Consider the following 19,552-nt stretch of genomic DNA (forward strand, 5'->3'; position numbering starts at 1 on the left):
ACAGTTTAAATAGCTGCCGGCATTACACCATTTCAGTTTCAAGCAGTTGCTGCATTGGATTCATTTCATTTAATTTATTTTTGAATTCATGCCATCAGGCTGGCCATCAAGCATTAATATTAATAGTAGGAAGCAGTGATGGACATGAGTGTTTCATGAGAAAACATTAATCAGGAGAAAGTTTGAGATCAAAGTTTTACTGTTTCATAAACACTTAATTTGCAGAAGTGTGCTACCAGTGAAACCATAAAGCTAAATTTCCTTTGTAACATTAGGTCTCAGCTAAAGTCACTTCAAGTTGTTTACTCATAATTAGCTGCTTTTGTGAACACACAACAAAAGGAACCAGACTTTAACCAGTTAGAAGGCCTCTTAACTTAAACTGAAATGACCTGTTGTAGCAGCAGAGTTTAAAATTAACTGCATTTGTAATGAGTTATTGCACTATTAAGCGCCATTATTGTGAAGTAAAGGCAGTGCCACTAACTGGTCTGTGTGTTTTCTTCCCTGTTAGTCAGTTTCCCAGATGTTGTTGGCTTACCTCTCCCGGCTCTCAGCAATTGCTGACAACAAGATCAACTGTGGGCCGGCCCTCACATGGATGGAGGTAACTGCACTTCCTGTAAAAGAGTAATATTACAGTTTATATAGAAAAGCAGTTCCATGGTTTTACTGTAGGAATACCAGAATCTTCAGTAGATATTAGCAGAAACCTCCAGCCAAGCATTCATTCATTCCTCTCAACTGCAACTTCACTCACACACAGAAAGCTGGTCATGACCAAAGAAATGAAAAAGCCCTGCAGGTCGTCCACTTTGTATCGACACACACATGTGATCTACGAGCCTCAATAGAAACACATTTTGGAGCACTCATATTGTCATTTGTTAACTGATAGCTGCTGCTGTTAATATGACATGTAAGTTTTGTGTGTGTGTTTGTGTGTTCACCAGGTGGACAATAAGGGGAATCATCTGCTGGTTCACGAAGAATCGTCCATCAACGTGCCGGCTATTGCTGCTGCCCATGTCATCAAGCGCTACATAGCCCAGGCCTCAGACGAGCTGTCCTTTGAGGTGACAGCATTTTTGTTTTTATTTTTATATGAAAAAATATGTAACTTAAATTCATGTCACATACATGAGCATTTATAGAGAATGGGGTGTGCAGGGTGTCACTATTCCATTAGCTTCAGTAACTCAGTGGAGTCCATTCTTGCTTTTCCTTCACTAGTCTCTATGAAAAGCTGCTGTTTACTTTCTATAGTCCAAGATGAATCGAACAGCGTGTGGCTGTTCCCTCCCTAAAAACAGGCCTAGAGTTCAAAACATGTTGAATTCTGGAAATAAAGATTTCTACAGTCGATTGAGTCGACTAAAATATAAAGGGTGTAAAATCTAAATGCTTTTTCTTCAGTTCCCTTGAATTAGTCATTATACACACTTACACAAAATTAAACATTTATTAAAAGTTATTGAATATTATTAATAATATTAACATGAGCGTTTCACCTGCTTCCCACACACCTGATCATTAACACCACCTTACTGAGATAATCCGAGCGTTTTACAGCAGGACGCTCTGAAAGGTACAGGGCAGTGTTCAGGACTAAGATTATAAAGGCTGATCCACCGCGGTGTGGAGATTTTCTCTAAACACAAACTGGGAAAAACACTTTACCCTGCATGACATTAAAATGCTGACCTTTGCATGGAGATCTGGGTGACTGTGTTTTTACCCGAGATAGTCGCCCCACATGGTTTACACATCGTTTAGTTTGTCACAACGTCAAAGGACAAATGTGTCCCTACATCGGCTCTTCTCTTTCTCCCTGCTGACATTGTTTACATCACTTAGTTCTATCGGAAGTAATGACCAATCACAGGCTAGTTTGTCCTTCCCGGGTTTAGAGCAAATTTGTGCATCTGTGCATTTGATTGGATGTTTTCCTAACTTGTCCCGCCCTGTCACAAAATTAAATCAGTTCTGATTGGCTGTCGTCCCCGCCAAGCATTTTCGTCTCGTTTTCATTCGTCAACGAAAGTGTCAATTTTTTTATCGTTTTTATCCTTTTGGGTAGTTTTTATTTAGTTATCGTCATGAAAAAAAGGGTCGTTGACGAAAACTATGACGAAAATATTTCGTCAACGAAATTAACACTGGTCCCCTGAACAGTAAACGTTGTCTGTCCCAGGACTTACAAAAGGACACCTAAGATTTCTCAGTAGACCCATGCTGTGTTACTGAGCCAATAGCTTATGAACACTTGGTTTGTAGATGATTAGTATTAACACACTCTCTCTGTCCTCTGTGTCAAAATATGAGAGAGAATTCTTCACACATATTTTCTAAACTGGTTTTGTAACAGTTAATGTTACACAGATGGTGGTAAAAAAGGAAAACGCTGAAGGAGCAATAAAGATGTCTTCAGGCCAAATATTATCAGTGAATAAATATGAAAATTTAATAGTTTTTTCCTAGACAAGCTCTTCAGCTCCAAACAGTCTCAGCGCTTAGATGTATTATCATTTCAATTAAAGCAATCATTGATGTCTTCAGTCACTGAGAGCCAGACAGAAACAACTTGAATCTGTCTTTCTGCTGTTTGGTGCTCTCTGCAGGTTGGCGACATCGTGTCTGTGATCGACATGCCCCCTAAAGAAGACACCACATGGTGGAGGGGCAAGCATGGCTTTCAGGTACGCTGCTCACCTCGACACAAACTCACACAGACATGCACGTCCTTCTCCTCTGGCTGTAAACTTTTGATATGACTTGTACTTGAGGTTTTTCAAGGACAAGGAGAGAATCCTTCTTTGTAAAGCAGCTTTGAAGCAAACTTCAAACACTCAAGGGTTTGCTGAAAGACAAAGGGAGATACAAATCCACCTTTATGTGAAGCTTTTGGGGAGATCACAGGGTACACCTGAGCTCATTCTTATTCCTGCACTGTCTTCAGTCCGGTCCTATAACTGAAACTGGGGCTGTTCAGGACTTTTGATACAGTGCCAGTTTCAGTGTTGAGCCTGAGTCTTATGCAGTGTGAGCAGGATTTTCTCTTGATACTCTAAATATTGCATGTGGGTGAAAAAAGACAAAGGAGCTCTGGATAACCTCAGAACACCATTATTAATGACACCCGCAGCTGTTAGAAAGCTGCAGTCACCATTCTCACAGTGTGTAGACTGAGTAAATGTTGACTTAGAAGAGACAAAGCAGCCAATGGCAGATGGGTTAGAGTAAGCTAAGTTAAACCTAGCTGGCTACCTCCGCTGTTACTGTAGAAAGCAAATATTAATCATATTACTCATGCATATATTTGCTCAGGACTGTTTGACATGATACAGAAGATAGTAAATAAGTGAGTGCCACGCATCACATTAGCTGGTGAAGTAAAGTGGCAAGTTGGTCAACTAACATTACCGCTCAAAAAGGATCTTGCAAGCAATAAGATTAGCTAGCTATACCTTAGCTACTCTGTAAGAATATATATGCTGACATTTTTAGCATATATATATATACAGCACACACCCCTCTCAAGGTTTACTGTATTTATGTGTGCTGATCTCACTTATTTATGGACTTATAAAATACAAGACTTCTATTACAGGCTTTTATTTTCCATCCGTCCATTTTCTTCCAGTTATCCGGGGGCACCGGTGCAGCAGCCTAAGTAGGGAGACCCTACTGAGGCTTTTTATTTAATTATTTTTTTTCTTGTTATGATTTGTTATATTGTAACTACACAGTTTTGGTTAGCCTAACCAAACTGTGCAGTGTCTACAGGCAGCTTGTGCACCCTTCGGGGGTGGGGTGGGGGGGTTGCACATTACTTTGGGAATTCCTGATGTAACTTAATACAAGGGAACACAAGGCAATGAATATTTTTCACAATGATCACATATATGTGACTGTACACCTCAAAGGGTTGAAAGAGGAGTAAAAGAAGCGTCACTGTGAGCAACCATCATTCAACAGAGGAGGTGGATTACGTCACCAACTTTCTCCCACTTATAACGCTGTCTTGAGCTCCCTCACAGGCACCTCAACCCCCATTCACACCTTTCTTCAGGTGACCTCTACAGGTCACTTGATACAATAGGGCCAAGTCTCAAATTGGTTTCACCTGAAACCACTGATTGTAATGACCCACGCCTCCTTTCACACTTTGAGGCATGTGATTATGCACATGAACAATAGACCCTTTCACGGCCTACGTCATCAAAGGATGCGCGTGCACTCTGGCAACAGAAGTGAACTGCTACTCTATTCAAATCAATAAGGATAATGAGACTGCACAGCATTTAAACGTGATTTAAAAGCGATATCAGCATCAAAATGTCTGCTGTTGCGTGTTTGGCTGCCAGAATTTCTACTCTACCTAAAGTGGACTGAAGTTGTACCGAATCCCATGGGATCACGGCTGTTTGAGAGAAAACGGAGGCGTCTGTGGTTGCAAGCCATCAAATGTATTGATAAAAACTGGACTGAGGACACGATCAGAAATGGTCGTATTTGACGCGCCCATTTTATATCAGGTAAAGTTATTAATCTACTCTGGTTATACCGGGGTGTCAGGTATCTAAAGTAAACAGCATTAGCTGGTAGGCTATCTGGCTTTTAAACTGTAGTGTGGCTATTTACAGGTGACGCATCGCTGGACTCAGAGAGTCCTGATTTTTTAATTAATATTTAATCGCACTATAGATTACAATATGCAGTGCCAGTCAAAAGTTTGAGCAGACTCACATATGAATGGTTGAATGTGTCCAGACTTTTGACTGCAACAGTATATATTTTTCATTGTAAATCAATAAAATCTGCAGCCAGAAAACTCTTAGCAAGCTAGAAAAGCAGTTTGATGAAGTACTCAGGCTGCCATGCAGGTACAGTTCACTGTGAGGACGTAGTTCTCTGACTTGTTTACAATGACCCGGGCCTCATACACAGTGCTCCTGTTTCCTTGTCTTTGATTAGGAAGAACTTCTGCCTTCAAGACACAAAACTCAGAGTCTGTGTCAGGATATTTGGCGTTCGGTACACAGCCGCAAACAACATAACTGTAAGCGTCCAGTGACTTGGATGTGCGTAACTTCTCTCGGGTGTATATGCTGGGTTTCTCCACCAAATACACGTATATATCCGGCCACTGGATATTGGCCCACTTGCTAACGTACCACAGGGATCGGAGTCGGTTGCCGATGGTCAAAGTTAATTTTTGCAGGTAATTTTCACGATCTTTTGTTGATAATCCCTTCGCGCAGATTGAAGTGCTATTAAACTCTGCCATATTTCCGTTTCCAAAATGCACGCGCATCGCTACCTACGTCATCATTGTTTACAAACAGTAAAAGGGTCTATAGTGGGTCACAACCACCTCCAGGGGACTACGCCCACTGGGGTTTAAATACCTGGGTCTCGCCACCTTTTTGTTTGAGAACTGAAGAAGCCTTTTGGATGAGACGTGAAATGATTTGAAGAAACAAAAATAAGTCCACTCACCTTTTTCAGGCTCCAGAGACTGCTATGACCTGAAAGACTGAGAACCTGTACAGACAAGGGTAGAAATGTTTCTCCTTTTGGGTAGGCAATGCACTTGACAATTCTTACGCCAATCAGGCCTCATCCAGTGAAAATCATAATGAGACAGTCATTGAAGAGAGGATCAAGAGGACTTACCTGATGATGATGATGATGTTTATGTCATCTGCAATCCAGCTTATACCCCATCCTGTGATTAGTCCTCTGCTCCATTAAATGGTAAAAGGAACAGTTCTTATATAGAGCCTTTCTACTCTAGTTGAGCACTCAAAGCGCTTATACAACATCTTTGCATTTACCAATTCACACCCATTCATACAAGCACTTCCTTCAATGGCTAAGTGCTTACTATCTAACATTCACACACATTCATACTCCGACAGTCGGAGAACAACTTGGGGTTCAGTATCTTGCCCAAGGATACTTTGGCATACAGATTGGAGCAGCGGGGAATCGAATCATCAACCTTTCGATTAGTAGATGACCTGCTCTAACTCCTGAGTCACAGCTGCCACCATGAAGACAAAACGAAGGCAGCGTAACCAGCAATAAATCCATGTGAAAGTGCTTAGGCATGATGAGTTCCTGAAACTGAATGCAGTTTACTTTTTTGGCATCAGACCAGGCAAAAACGTTGGATATCTGCCTGCATGATTTGTGGGCTCTTCAGTTCAGCAGTGAAGGTAAAAGGTGCCAAATGTGCCAATAGCAGGGATAGGAATGTCTCGAAGTGCTCTGCCCATCAAGGAGAGAAAGCTCCAGGATCTCCAGTCAGTGAAACATGTCATGCCCGTTGAGTGCCGTCACTTCTTTGACAATTTGCCACATCAAAAGGCATCAGTCAAAAACCCAGCAAAGAAGAGCTGGAGGGAGAAGTGAGGAGATGCACACCCCTCCTCATAATTATGTTTAGTTAGTTTTAGTTATGTTTCATGGTTGACAGAGTTGAATATTTAAAACTAAAAGTCATTTATTCCTCTTATGTTACATAATTGTTAGATGTTACATAATTGACAGGCATTGTTATTAGTATGTCAAAAGTCATCTATTGTCATAACCTTTTTGAGTGAAAATATTAATAAATATCATATTTTCAATATTTAGTTCAGTTTATTGTGTTTTCCGAAAAAACTGAAAAATGGGTTAGGCCATTATTTTAACAAGGTGATGATATTCAATGATGCGTGAATATTGTCCATATATTTAACATCAGTTGATTTTAAGTTTTTTTTTTTTTGTTGTTGACTGTTTGGAGTGTAACATGCAGTGTTCATAATGCACAATGTGCAATGTCACACAGTTAAGCAGCGTTTAAAGTGTGATTCATTATAGAAAAATGCGATTAATGGTTTCAAATGCCTTTGTTTAGACAGTTTTTGACGTTGTCCATTTAACAGGCATACATTTTTGTTTGATATCTGAGCATTTCTTAGTTTTGGACTAGTCGGTTAGTCAAAAATATTTTCCCTTGTTTAGTCGAGTAATAAATTAGTTGCCAGGAAAATCACTAGTCATTACACTGTCACAATGCACTGCATTTGGATAAAACCAAACACAGCATATTGGCACAATCACCTCATACCAACTGTGAGCACGATGGTGGAGGGGCGATGATTTGGGCTTATTTTGCACCCACATGACCTGGATACCTTACAGTCATTGAGTCAACGACGAACTCCTCTACCAAAGTATTCTAGAGTGAAGTCTGTCCAACATTGGGAAATTAGGTCATGAAACAGGACAGTGATCCCAAGCACAGCAAGAAAAGAGAGAATTAAGCAGTTACAATCACCCAGTCAAAGTTGAGACCTCAACCTGATTGAAACGCTGTGGTGGGACCTTAGGAGAGCCGTGCATAAATGAATGCCTGCAAACCTCAATGAAATAATAGAAATGCCGTAAAGAAGAGTGGACCACAACTCCTCCACAGCAATGTGAAATTTGTAATTTGACATTTGAAATGCTTTAAAAAAAATAAGTCTTCACAATTCAGATTTTTTTATTTTAAAGCCAATTTATTTATTTTGTTATTTGTTGGTCAAATTTATGGGTAAGATGTTAAAATTCCCTGATTCAGTGCGTAATTCACTTTATTCAACTCAATCTCCTACAAATCATCTTTAATTCAGTTCAGTTTCATGTACAGCACCAGTCAAAGGTTTAGACACACTTACCCTTTTATACGAATAGGTGAGCGTGTCCATATGGGTTACTGGTGCTGTACAGGAAACTGAATTGAATTAAAGAGAAACCCCCAACAATCAGACGATCCCCTATGAGCAAGCACTTGCCGACAGTGGGAAGGAAAAACTCCCTTTAAACAGGAAGAAACCTTCGGTAGATCCAGGCTCAGGGAGGGGCAGCCATCTGCTGAGACCGGTTGGGGGGGAGCAAAGTGAATAGTTATTTGCTCTTGATAGTTAGTTGTATACTAATGAAATTATGTAGGAGATTATGTGGCCGCTGCACTACCACAAGTGAACAGTCTATGCAGCCAGCCATGCTTCTAATTTTTCTTTTTGGGTGTTTCCTCTGGACCATCTAGTTTGTTAACATCAGCCTCTTTCTCTTGTTGGCTTTCCAGAGTCTCCTGCAGTGTCTCACTTTGGACCTCAGGATCATTCATGTTGTCCTGCTTTTGCTTCTCTACGATTTCCACATAGGAAGCTTTGGTGGTTTCCAGCTCTTGCTTGAAGTTCTATACCTTCAAAGCATTTTCTTCAACAAGGGTGTCACTGGTGCAGAGCTTAGCTTTGAGCTCTGCAGTCTCACAGCGGGCTTGCTTTTCTTCCTCTTCGCGTTTTGCAGCCTCCTCTTCAAGCTGTTTCTGAGCCTTGAAGAGGAGGCTCAGAAACAGCTTGAAGAGGAGGCTGCAAGCTGTTTCTGAGCCTTGAGGAGGAGGCTCAGAAACAGCTTGAAGAGGAGGCTGCAAGCTGTTTCTGAGCCTTGAGGAGGAGGCTCAGAAACAGCTTGAAGAGGAGGCTGCAAGCTGTTTCTGAGCCTTGAGGAGCTGCTCCTGGAGCTGGTCGATCTGCACTTGCTGCTTCTTGCACTGGGTTTCTAAGTCAGCCTCTCTGGTTGCCTTGAGTTCTACAGAGTCTGTGTGTGGGGCCTCCATGGTTTGTGTAGAAGCCTCCACTCGCAGCTCTGCAGCATGGTGGCTGCTCAGTACCTCCAGTGCATCAAAGGTCTCATCTGGTTGGGCAGTTATGGGATTCTTAACTGCAACATCTGTTGTGTTAGCAGTGCCTTCAGTAGGAGCTTCACTCAGCTGAGCTGTGAAGTTCTCCTCTGTGTAAGACTTGGGTCTATTCCTGCGAGCCTCTTCCAGCTGTACTTGGAGAACTTGAATTGTGTTCTCTACATTTTGTCTGCAGCAGTTCAACTGCAGCTGAACCCAATCCAGCTGGACCTTGTACTTGGCAGCTTTGTGGTTTGCAGCTACCATTTTGTGGTGACTGGTCTGCTGCATGTACAGAGACTGCTGCAGTTGGGATCTCAGGATAGCGATCTCCTCTTTACTGGATCCAGGGTTTCTTTGTTTGGGGTTTGGGTTTTGCTGCGTATTTCTTACATTGGGTTCGACAGCGCCGGATGAAGTCCCTTCACCTGGTCCAGGGTTCTTTTCTCTGGGGTTAGAGTTGGGGTTTTGAAGCTTCTTATACATGCTTCTTGTTATGGGTCTGCCAATGTCCATTGAAGTTCCTTCTTTTGGAGAAGGGTTTCTTCTTTGGACGATTGAGTTGGTAATTTCTTGCAGATTCTTGAGTGCAAATGGAATGGAAAGAAAACTGAGTGCAAATGGAATGTGATAGACTTAGCAGGGAATCTCTTTTTCTTTCAAAATAAAACGTCCAACAAACCGACTTAAATAATAGTCTTTTAGTTTGTAGGAGATGCTAAATTACCAATAGGAAGGCCAACTCTACCAGAGAACTTCAGGAAAGATTACACAAGCAGCTCACAATCCTCAAGAAATGCTTCAGCATCAACATCTTTTCTTTTTACATCTATAAAAATTACTTCTGTTTGCCCAACAAAATTTGGACAGATTCTTTGTCATGTTAATGTCTATCATAATGCAGCAATGGGAGTTTAGAGAACTTTCAAGTTTAAGAGAATATAAGTTTATTTAATACTATCCAGTTGGGATCTTTGGTCTATTGTGTAGTATCAAACTGTAAGTCTGTACAGGACAGGTTTTAAGGGGCATCCACTCTGAACACGCCATCTGCAACTTCAAAGGATGACGAGCAAAATAAGGCTGGTCTATATATATATATATATATATATATTTATTTATTTAACTGCCTCCATATTAGCTGCATTTAGATCCTGCTTCATATACTTTTATCTCTTATTGGCTGCTTATAATTCAAACTACAAATTTACATATTATAAGACTGAAAATGTGCCAAAAGGCACCAAAAAAAACCTGAAGTAGTGAAAAGCTGTCAAAGCAGTTAAATCAGCAGTTGTACTTTGAAATAAAGGTTAATAACACAGGAGGACAATATGTCCGCTTTGTGTTTGTGTGTACAAGACTTGCACCCAGACAAGTGTATACAAAACACTGGGCAAAATTTGCTAAGTGGGCGTTCAGGTAGGAAGCGGGCCAGCATTAAAGCCACAGAGGGGGCTGCGTTGGTGGTGTTTAACTGGTAAGACGGTGAAATGTGATCCAGGATGTCCAGATTAATGCACCAAAGCAGTGCGCAGACATTGGACGTACTAACGCAGCATTTTACAACAGCCGCTTTCCAAGGTTTTTCGATAGGCTGCATCATTTCCTGGCTGGAAGTTGTTGCCTTACATTGAGCTTGGCCTTCTGCCTCACAGCTCTTTTTTTTTTTTTTTTTTTGACAGGTTGTGATTACTCTGAGCAACACCCCAGCCAACAGTGGGTGGGGTGTTCTAGTTTGTCTATGAAAGGATCTGAAACAATCCCCACATGCCCACATGCACAGCTTTTGCTTCCTGAATATAACCAGATCCTATTGTGATTACAATGGAAGTAATCCATGTTCCCCTTTCTTTCTGAAAGCCTGTGATCTAAGGGTTGTGTGAAGTTAGTGACGTTTCCTCTTGGTTTTTAGTATCTTTGTAACTAGTCTGAACCCACAAAACCTAACGCTACACACTCCATTTGTCTAACTCGACCTTTTGTCCTCTTTGTTTACTGTGAATCCAACTCCACTGTTAATTACACATAAAGATGATATACTTGACAAATAATGGGAGTAATGCTTTGATTTATATAGTAGTTACAGATGGAGTTAAACTGCATTAGCAGATGCTGTTTTAGATTTAAGGTCACTGCATCACTGATGGTGATTTCAGACACATCCTGCCACAGAGTGTGTGTCAGTCAATGAACTGACTACACAAAGACTTGCTGCTGTAGAAAGGCAGGAGCTAAATACATGCAGATTTTGGTCACAAAATCAATGAAAAACTCATAAATGGAAAGTAAAGTGGGGCCTGTGTGTGCTAGGGCATGAAGCAAGTCTATGAATAACTACAGCTGTGAAAGACGCCAAAACAGTGTGTGACCTATGTTCTAATATACTGAGGAAAACTGCTCTGTAAGTGTGTGTGATATATTATTTTTAGTATTAAAAGCTAGTACATCTGACTGCATTAAAGGAAGACACCAGCAATTTAACTGTAAAATAAATTGTCTGCTCTCTGACCAGGCCTGCAACCCCTCAGTTGCTGTCTTCAAAGCAACTTTAGTGCCACAGGAAAACAATTAAAAACTAATAAGACAGAATCATTCTATCAGGTTGTGACTGAATGGGGTCGAGTTGGCATTTACATGGAGCCTCTGATAATATGAAATCACAAATTGTTCACATTAAGGAGAAATTCACATTAACTCGTAGGTAACCTCATAGATTTGAATGGGAAATTCCTCTTTAATTAGTGATGTGGCCGCTCCACAAGCGTACTGTTATATAGGGAGAATTTATCAAGGTGGCAGCCAGCTGATTCAAGTCCCCTGTTCCAAAGAGACACGTGCAGATGAGCTGTGCTCATCAGCTCATATCATGACTCATTTTGCAAAGTGTTGGCAATCTGTCTGCATCTATAAATTGTCAGAGTGTGACTACCTCCCACCAGGTGACACATGCAATCTCCTTGTGATTGAAAAGGGTCTACTGGAGGTTCAGGGTATTGCACACACCAGTTGAATGCTGTAACTGTTTCCAATTATCGGTAGTCATCAAATGCAAAAAAAATAAATAGTAAAAATTAAAATTACAGCCACCTATTTATTTATTCCTCGTAGTCAGAATGAGATCACTGTCATGTTTTTACTCTTGTGTGCCTGAGGCCATAAGACCTTTTGAATGCCACCTTTTCAGACTGCCACATGGTCTCACCTGCTAACATTATTTGTTTTGTGTCCTGTTTTTGTTTGTTTGTTTGTGTGTCTGTGCTGTTAAGTGTCCTGGGTACCTTGAAACCCTGTTTATACAAATTAAAGTGAATGTGATTATATTCACATGTAAACCTGCTGTAAAACTAAATTAGACGCACTAAGAAGGGTTGAATTTATCTGAGTTTGCTTCAGTTCAGTGTGGAAATATTTATGTAAAATGATGACAAAATGGTTCAGATCAGTTATAATAAATCACATAACTGATGTGACAACCACACCTTAGCACCTCTGCTCTCTCAGGTGTCATTATTGTCCTCTAAAATGTGATTGTGCTTCCTCCCACCTCTCTCCAGGTTGGCTTCTTCCCCAGTGAGTGTGTGGAGCTCATAAATGACAAAGTGCCACAGTCCATGACCAACTCAGTGCCAAAACCAGGTACTGCTGCTCTTCTTACACTAGTCACAGGAAATGTGTTAGAAGGGCGAGATCACTGATAGCAGTTAACATCTCACTAATATGGTGGTGGTGTTTTCAGGAAATGCTGCTCTGTGTGCACGTGCGTGCGCGCGCGTGTGTGTGTGTGCGTGTGTGTGTTGGTCTAACAGACTCGCTTCAGTTTAGTGATTTGGGTATTAAAAGTGATAGCTGCTTGCAGATATAACAGATATTTGTTGGTGATATATTGTAGTTGATAAGTTTGGTCTGAGAATTAAATGAAATATTCAGAGTTCTGTTACAGACTTCTGCTACATAATTAGGTTATGATCATCTTACTGTGAAAGGCAGCTCATAACTCTGACACATGATCAGCTGAAAAAGGCCACTAATCATGTTTTATTGACTCAGCCATATGCAAATCCTCTGCAAATAACTGCGCTAATCTATTGCTGTCCCGAGCAAACAGATAAGCTCTTCAGCGTGCTCCTGAGTGTGTCAAAGACAAATGCACAACACAAACCCTCTCAGAATCAGAGAGAGCACTCAACAGTGTTTTTAGCAGCTTGAGCTGAACACTGCTGTCAGAAATAGCTGCTCACATCTTGTTGCTGTGAGCGAAGCCCTTTTCAACGATCAGTCCTTAATGTCTTGAATGAATCCACATCACAGCTTCCAAATCCAAACATTGATTCAAGCAATATGACTCAGCGTCACAGCCGTCCCGCTGGCACTGGGCTGGGCGAGTGGAGCCGAGGCTCCAAACCGTAGCGAAGCCTCAGAGATTCCTGGGTCTCCATTAAGTGATGACGCAGCTAGAAAGAAAAAGATGAAGAAGAATAAAACGGACCATTAAGTAGGGGGGGAGGTCATTACTTGTGGGCTCTCTGGGTGGGTGCTCATGTAATTTGATGTGCCACTCAAGTATCAAGCTTAATGTTTTGATCCTTTCAGATTGTGACCAATCCCAAATGCATCTTGTTGTAGTGCACACACAGTACACTCCTCAGTCCAAGGCTTGACTGTGTCTGCTGTCCCACTCCCTTGCTTTCAAGTATTGTCTCAATGCTTGTTGCAGTTTTTTGTTTTTTTGCATGTGCGCTTGTGGGTCAATGATGTATTTGTTTCATTAGAGTATCTGCAAGTGGTCAGGAACATGATTCAGATATAGACAGCAGATACTCCTCGTATTAATTCTTGAATGATTGGACATACTAGTAACTAAAGTCTTTAAGTTTTCTGAAATCCTGCACATGGCCCATTGTCCATATATTTAATTCAATTCAATTTTATTTATACAGCTCCAAATCACAACAAACAGTCGCCTCAAGGTGCTTTATATTGTAGGTAAAGACCCTACAATAATTACAGAGAAAATGACCCATATGAGCAGCATTTAGCGACAGGACATTAAATGAGAACACTGGCTCAGTTTTATTATCATTAAGAAGTGGAATGCCTTTTGAAGTGTATGTTTCAGAATGTGCATTTTTTGCTCTCCACTGCCTCAGTACGCATTAATGCTGTTGCTGTCTGACTGCACAGGGATGTGCAGTAGTGTTTAGCATGTATCTTGATTTGTTGCATTTGACTGTGACTCCTCTGCCTCAGCCTCCCCCTGCTCTGGCCTGCAGCCTGCTTCTTGGAGTCTCTTTCCCCCCTGTGCGTGTTGGTATACACACTCCACCTGTCTGTCTGCTCACACCACCCTCTCTTACTCACACACACATGTATAGAAGTATTTTCACATTTACACTTTTTGATTTTTGTACATCAGAAATCGATGAGCCTAATGAAAGTTATAATCCTTAAGATTTACGTGATTTACTGACTTTAACAGTGTGTTTCATAAAACTGCAACCCCATAATTTGTGAAGTCAAAAGTTGTTTTTGCTGACCTGCAGTGGCTTAATTCCTCACATTGTACTCTGGAGGGGGGGGGGGGGGGGTTCATTATGCTAACGTCTCTCTCCTCCCGTGACCTCGAAGGCCTCCCACTTCTTCCTTCCTGAAATGCACCTCGAGGAACAAGGGCAAAGAGCTCTGGAGGCGCTCTAAGGGAGGAAACATCGATTAGTCCTAAGTGGAAGCCTTCTATTTAGTGGTGTGATGGATTAATGCCGCATAGTTTTAAGCTTTAAAAGACATGTTAAATCTTAGAGTCAATAACGGTAATAATGCTATTAATAATGAGCTATGTCAGAAAATCTCAGTACCTAAGTGAGTAAAGACCTTTGAAGAAATTTTCATATATTTTTGTCTATCTATCTTCTAAACATCTGGATTTCACATTTCTATTAAATAAAGGGTCTGTTTATTTTGACAGATGATCCAGCTGTGGAGCATTTCATCACTTTTAAGCAGCTTGATGTTGCTTAAAAGTGATTCTGTGGAACCAAAGATTTCTCGTTTCATAGTTTTGGCTCCTCCATAACTCTCATCTCAAAGCAAAGATGGAAGTGAAGAGACGTTAGCATAAGTAGAACCACCGCGGTACCCTGTGACATCACTGCTCGGATGTGATTGGATGCAAAGAAGCAAAATGCAGTTTTTTAGCCTATAGGCTAAACAAGTACTTGCATTCAAACCCGCGTGGACAAGTAGCTGTTATTGTACTATGTCCTTATACTGTACTATGTTGGTGCAAGTGTAATCCTTACCTTATGAGCAGGTATGTGATGTAAATCTTAGGCTGGATGATTTTTTTTCCTTTTTTTAAATCCTAAGGATTATAACTCGAAAGTTAAATTGAAGTTCTCTCACTCTTTTATTTGATTCATGTATAATTCATTGCTACGAGTACAGTTATCTGTTCTGTTATCTGCTCTCTGAAAGTGCCATTTCTTCACATTTCCAAAGTACACAGTTGATCTGCTCTCTAACTTGAAGTGCTTCTCTCCCTTTGCTGATTCTCTCATGTCTCCATCATCCATCCATCCAAATGTCTGTTGGCCCATCTGTCCATCGGGATGCATGCAGACTTGGAGATGGAGAGTGTAATACAGGACAGTGCATGGGTGGCCGACCCGCTAAACCACTACAGCATAAGTTCAGGTAGACCAAAAAAAAAAAAAGCCCTTGGTGTGCTGCACCACCACCCCTAACCAAAAACTAACTCTTCTCCCCCGAGTGATGTGTTTGCACTGTGTGACCCTGGTACGACTAGTCTGTGTGCCTGTGACATTACAGTTTTATTGTTAATACACACAAATAAAGGCTTGTGCACTTTTTGGCGTTGCACTGAAAGAGGTTGGCCTTTCCCGACCTCATAAGTTGTCCTGTCTGTGACCTTTAACACATCTTCTCCACACGGAGGGAGGACTAGGAAGCCTTCAGCCACATCTGATTGTATATTATCAGTACAGCATGTACACGCAGTAGTGTGGAGCTATTTCCAGTGTTTGTGTGTAGTTTTTCACTTGCCACATTGTAACCTGCTTTTTGAAAAGATCTGTCTAATGCAAATAACTCCCATGTTTTCTTTTAACTTTGTTACTGTTTTGTTTCTTCTTCACTCCAGCATCCGCATTATTACTATGTGGATATGTTAGGATGTGTTTAGATATGTCAGATTGAATATTTGTGTCCGCTTTTCATTTCATCTGTCTTTAAAAGGGAATATCAGTACTGTATATAGTTACGTTTTGCGAATGGATTTGGGGGTATCTCTGTCACCCTTTTTCCAAAGCATAATCTTAAAGAGAACAGTCTTCGCTCTCCAGCCCGTTCTTTAAACTGCTGTGGCCCCTCTAGATGCATTTAAATGAGTTCAGGGGTGAGCCAGGTTACTAGAGCATTACTCATTGCTGTTGAATGTCCTGTGTCTGGATGAGGGCCAGTTGTGTTTGTGTGTGCCTGTTTGGTCAAAGCTGAAAGGCCGTGGCAGGGGTACCGTGGCGCTAGGTCCCAACCGGCCTTGATTTATTTAATCCTTTCACAATGTGGGAGCCTGTAAACCCATCCACTGAGCATTAAGCTTTGTCCTGCAACCGTAAGAATCTCTGTCTCCCTCTCCATGGTGACTGAAAGAGCACATTCCTGCAGGGAAGCCACACAACATTGGAAAAATATGCTTGCTCTGCCTCGATCCACGCAGTTCACCGCGAGCCTTCGCTGCTTCCCGGTAAAAGGATGGAAATTGTTAACATGCTGCACTGTTCCAGTTAAAATGAAGACCATACAAGCTAGAAGCTATTAATCCCTCACACCATGTGTTTGCGCTGTGTTGCAGTGGAAACTGGGATCAAACTGTACTAGCTTCATGGTAAAGGAAAAAAAGAGTTGTGAACTTTTGATAAACAAGGGGGGCGTTAGACTTCTTTCCTCCACAGACAACAGACCTACCAGTTACTGACCCAGATGTAGACACCCCCCCGGCCCCCAAGTGCAGGCTTCATCATGTCTGGGGACCAGTGATTTGGGCAGCTGTGAGCATACATGAGCCAAGACAGCTGCTTGTGTGAGGGAGAGGAGGAGAGAATGTGTGAGACAGTTAGATTTGTCCTCCTGTTCCAGAGGATCTCAAATCATTTCCTGGTGCTGTGAAACTGGCCAAGGTTTGAGTAACGTGTTCCTCTGCAGCTTCAATAAGACACTGGCTGCAGACTGCACCTTTGTTTCTGGGAGGCTGCTTTTGATTACGTACTGTTTGTGTAAGGCACAGAGATCATTCTTTACATCTTTGCATCCATCACTGAAATAGAAAACAAATATCCTTAGTTGTATGATACTTGGCTTTCATTGAGATGGACTTCGGCACTATTGCGATTCACATCAGAAGCAAGTTCTCATGTTAACTGTGTGACTGTGAAATGCACAGGCCTTTAACCAACTGGTGGGAATTCATATTTACTGCCATGTTTATGCTTCAGACAACATGGAGTTCTGCTCCTCTGCAGCTAACTTGGCATCTTTGTACTTCTGACATTCCAGGAGTCAAATGGATTATTCATATCCATGCAAAATACCAGCTGTGTGATGCTTAATCTATCACAAGCTCCCAGCCTGTTATATGGTGCAAGATAGCAGGGCAAGAATTTACTGCTTCCTGTCTATAAGAGCGATAAAGAGACAGATGAGCTGAAGTCACAGAAAGACGGTTAACTACTAAAGCTCAGCTGACATGTACACATTAAGTGAAAGGTAGCTGCTGCAGTAATCAGTTAACCTTAGCTAAAACTGCATATGTAAGCTGTTAAGTGTCTGCACTGCTTTGAAACCACATACTTTTTAAACAAGAGGTTTATCTAAATAAAGAGAATTTATTAAAATAAGACACAGACATCAGACAGGGTTGGTGTCAGGGGAGGTGGAGGGCAGAAACTGAACTGGGCCAGCTTCAGCTGAGCTGCATTAGCTGAATATCCTTCATGTCATCCAGTTAGCAGTATAGGCTGGGACTTTGTTGCAGACCGAGGGAGGGCTGTCACAGGATGAACACACAACATTTTTATTATATTAATAGGCAGATAGAAACAGTTACACCACATAAGATGAAAGCATTACAAATTTCCTATTTAGAAACTATGAGCCGCCTTCTCTAAATCTGCTCTGGAGCTGCTGCTCTGCCTGTGCAGGGCACCGTTGGTGTGCTCAGTAGCTGTTTGTTCTAGAGCACAACTCGGTCTGTTTGACCATCTCTGTCACGTTAATGAGAGTCACACTGCCTCCCACTACTGTGTCGCCAAAAAAGCATTCACATGATCTGACTTTAAAGGTATCGTGTGACAAATATACAAGCATACCTAAAGTGGACAAATACATTAAAGGAGAGAAAACTCCACGCTCCCTGCAGCTGGTTTATTCAGCCCTGTGGCTGAGGTCCTCCTCGTGGTAAGTTCAGAGAGAAACTGCCCTGCTCTGTACAAGAGGCTGCCATTTTACCTCAGCTCTTCTTGGAGGTGGGCAGTATGAGCTGGGCTGCACACAGCAAACTTGTTTAAGATGAACCTAATTTGAGTTTCGCAGTAATTTTCTGTCATACAGACAGCTGGATGATACCACATTAAAAAGTCTTTAATAGAGCACATTACATGCTCATAGAAGATGGACAGCTGTATCAGTTTATTATGCAGAAACACTCAGTCAGTAAAACGCCTGCATTTAAGATTAGAGTACAGAGCTGTCATCAGCAGTGGTTAAGAATGCAAAAGTAAAGATTGTGCAGAGAAATGTTCCTTGTGGCTGATTATATTTGTCAGCATCTTAATGCTGATAATATCAATTTGAATGAATAAAGCAGTGGCTAAATGACTACCTGCTGTAAGGTAGTGTTCCCAACCTCAGCTTCTCATGCTCTGTTGGAACTGCTCAGAATAACATCTGCTGCTCAACATTAGAAGCTACTGTTCTTTAAGCTCATCGGATGAGTAACTTGTTATTAAGTAGAAGTGTTCATGAACCAGAAGAAAAACTACAAATGGGCAGAGTGTATACCTAAGTTCAGGACTTGAGTGAATGTACTGTAATTACCCAAGGAAATCTGTGTGTAACTTAAATATGCATCATCTTAAAGCAGTCACATGGAGCGCACGAGTCTGCCTGCAGTCTTATGATTCTAGGTCAGCAACAAATGAGTTAAAAATGAGTGTTATTCTGAGTCCGTATGCCTGCTGTGGTTCTGAGCTATTTAATGAAATGAGATGATGCTTTCAGGGGCTCTTCAGAAGGAAGAGCTGACTTAAAGCCATGGTCAAGCTAAATACCTACAGGTTGTTTAAGCCACACTCAGTCACAGTGTTTGTGTCTTTGGTCAGTTGGTCTTGTGTCTTTGGTTTGACTTTGTCAGTCTGGGAGACTGACAGGCAGGAGCCAATGGGAGAGTTGTGTGTCTGTGTGTGGGAGGGGGATAAGAACGAATAGGAAGTCATTTTGGAATTTGCTTCAACTCAGTAATTTATGAATCAGTATAGTCGCTTTAATGCACCTAATCCAGCCTCAGTAAAAAAAACGGAATATTTGAGGCTTTTATAGACGTACAGGTACACAGTTGATCTGTTCACATTAGGATCTGTTTGTAATTACTTTGAAGATTTTGAATGTTGCAGAGCGTAAAAGTGGTGATGCTGCTTGTTAGGAGCGTGTAGGATGAAGTAGCATTTTCCGCTGTGCAAGCTTGGCTGGTCGACACCGGTGTTGCCTTCAATTGCTGCTAGAAATATTGCACATTTAGCGCAATTCAAACCCATTATT

General features: G+C 41.4%; 1 protein-coding gene across 4 annotated transcripts in view; it reads left to right on the top strand.

Moving 5' to 3' along the window:
* The window catches only part of arhgap32b (Rho GTPase activating protein 32b), a 135,372-nt gene that overhangs the window by 96,321 nt on the left and 19,499 nt on the right, over positions 1-19,552 (top strand). For 3 of the 4 annotated variants that reach the window (XM_030745823.1, XM_030745825.1, XM_030745826.1), the window contains 6 exons: positions 515-607; positions 954-1,076; positions 2,622-2,699; positions 12,280-12,361; positions 13,973-14,023; positions 15,341-15,415. In XM_030745823.1, the coding sequence (XP_030601683.1) occupies positions 515-607; positions 954-1,076; positions 2,622-2,699; positions 12,280-12,361; positions 13,973-14,023; positions 15,341-15,415 (502 nt within the window). The remainder of the gene's footprint in view (positions 1-514; positions 608-953; positions 1,077-2,621; positions 2,700-12,279; positions 12,362-13,972; positions 14,024-15,340; positions 15,416-19,552) is intronic. The other variant, XM_030745824.1, reaches the window with a different exon arrangement.

This window comes from Archocentrus centrarchus, chromosome 14 (assembly GCF_007364275.1).
Source record: "Archocentrus centrarchus isolate MPI-CPG fArcCen1 chromosome 14, fArcCen1, whole genome shotgun sequence".
In the NCBI taxonomy this organism is placed as follows: Eukaryota; Metazoa; Chordata; class Actinopteri; order Cichliformes; family Cichlidae; genus Archocentrus; species Archocentrus centrarchus.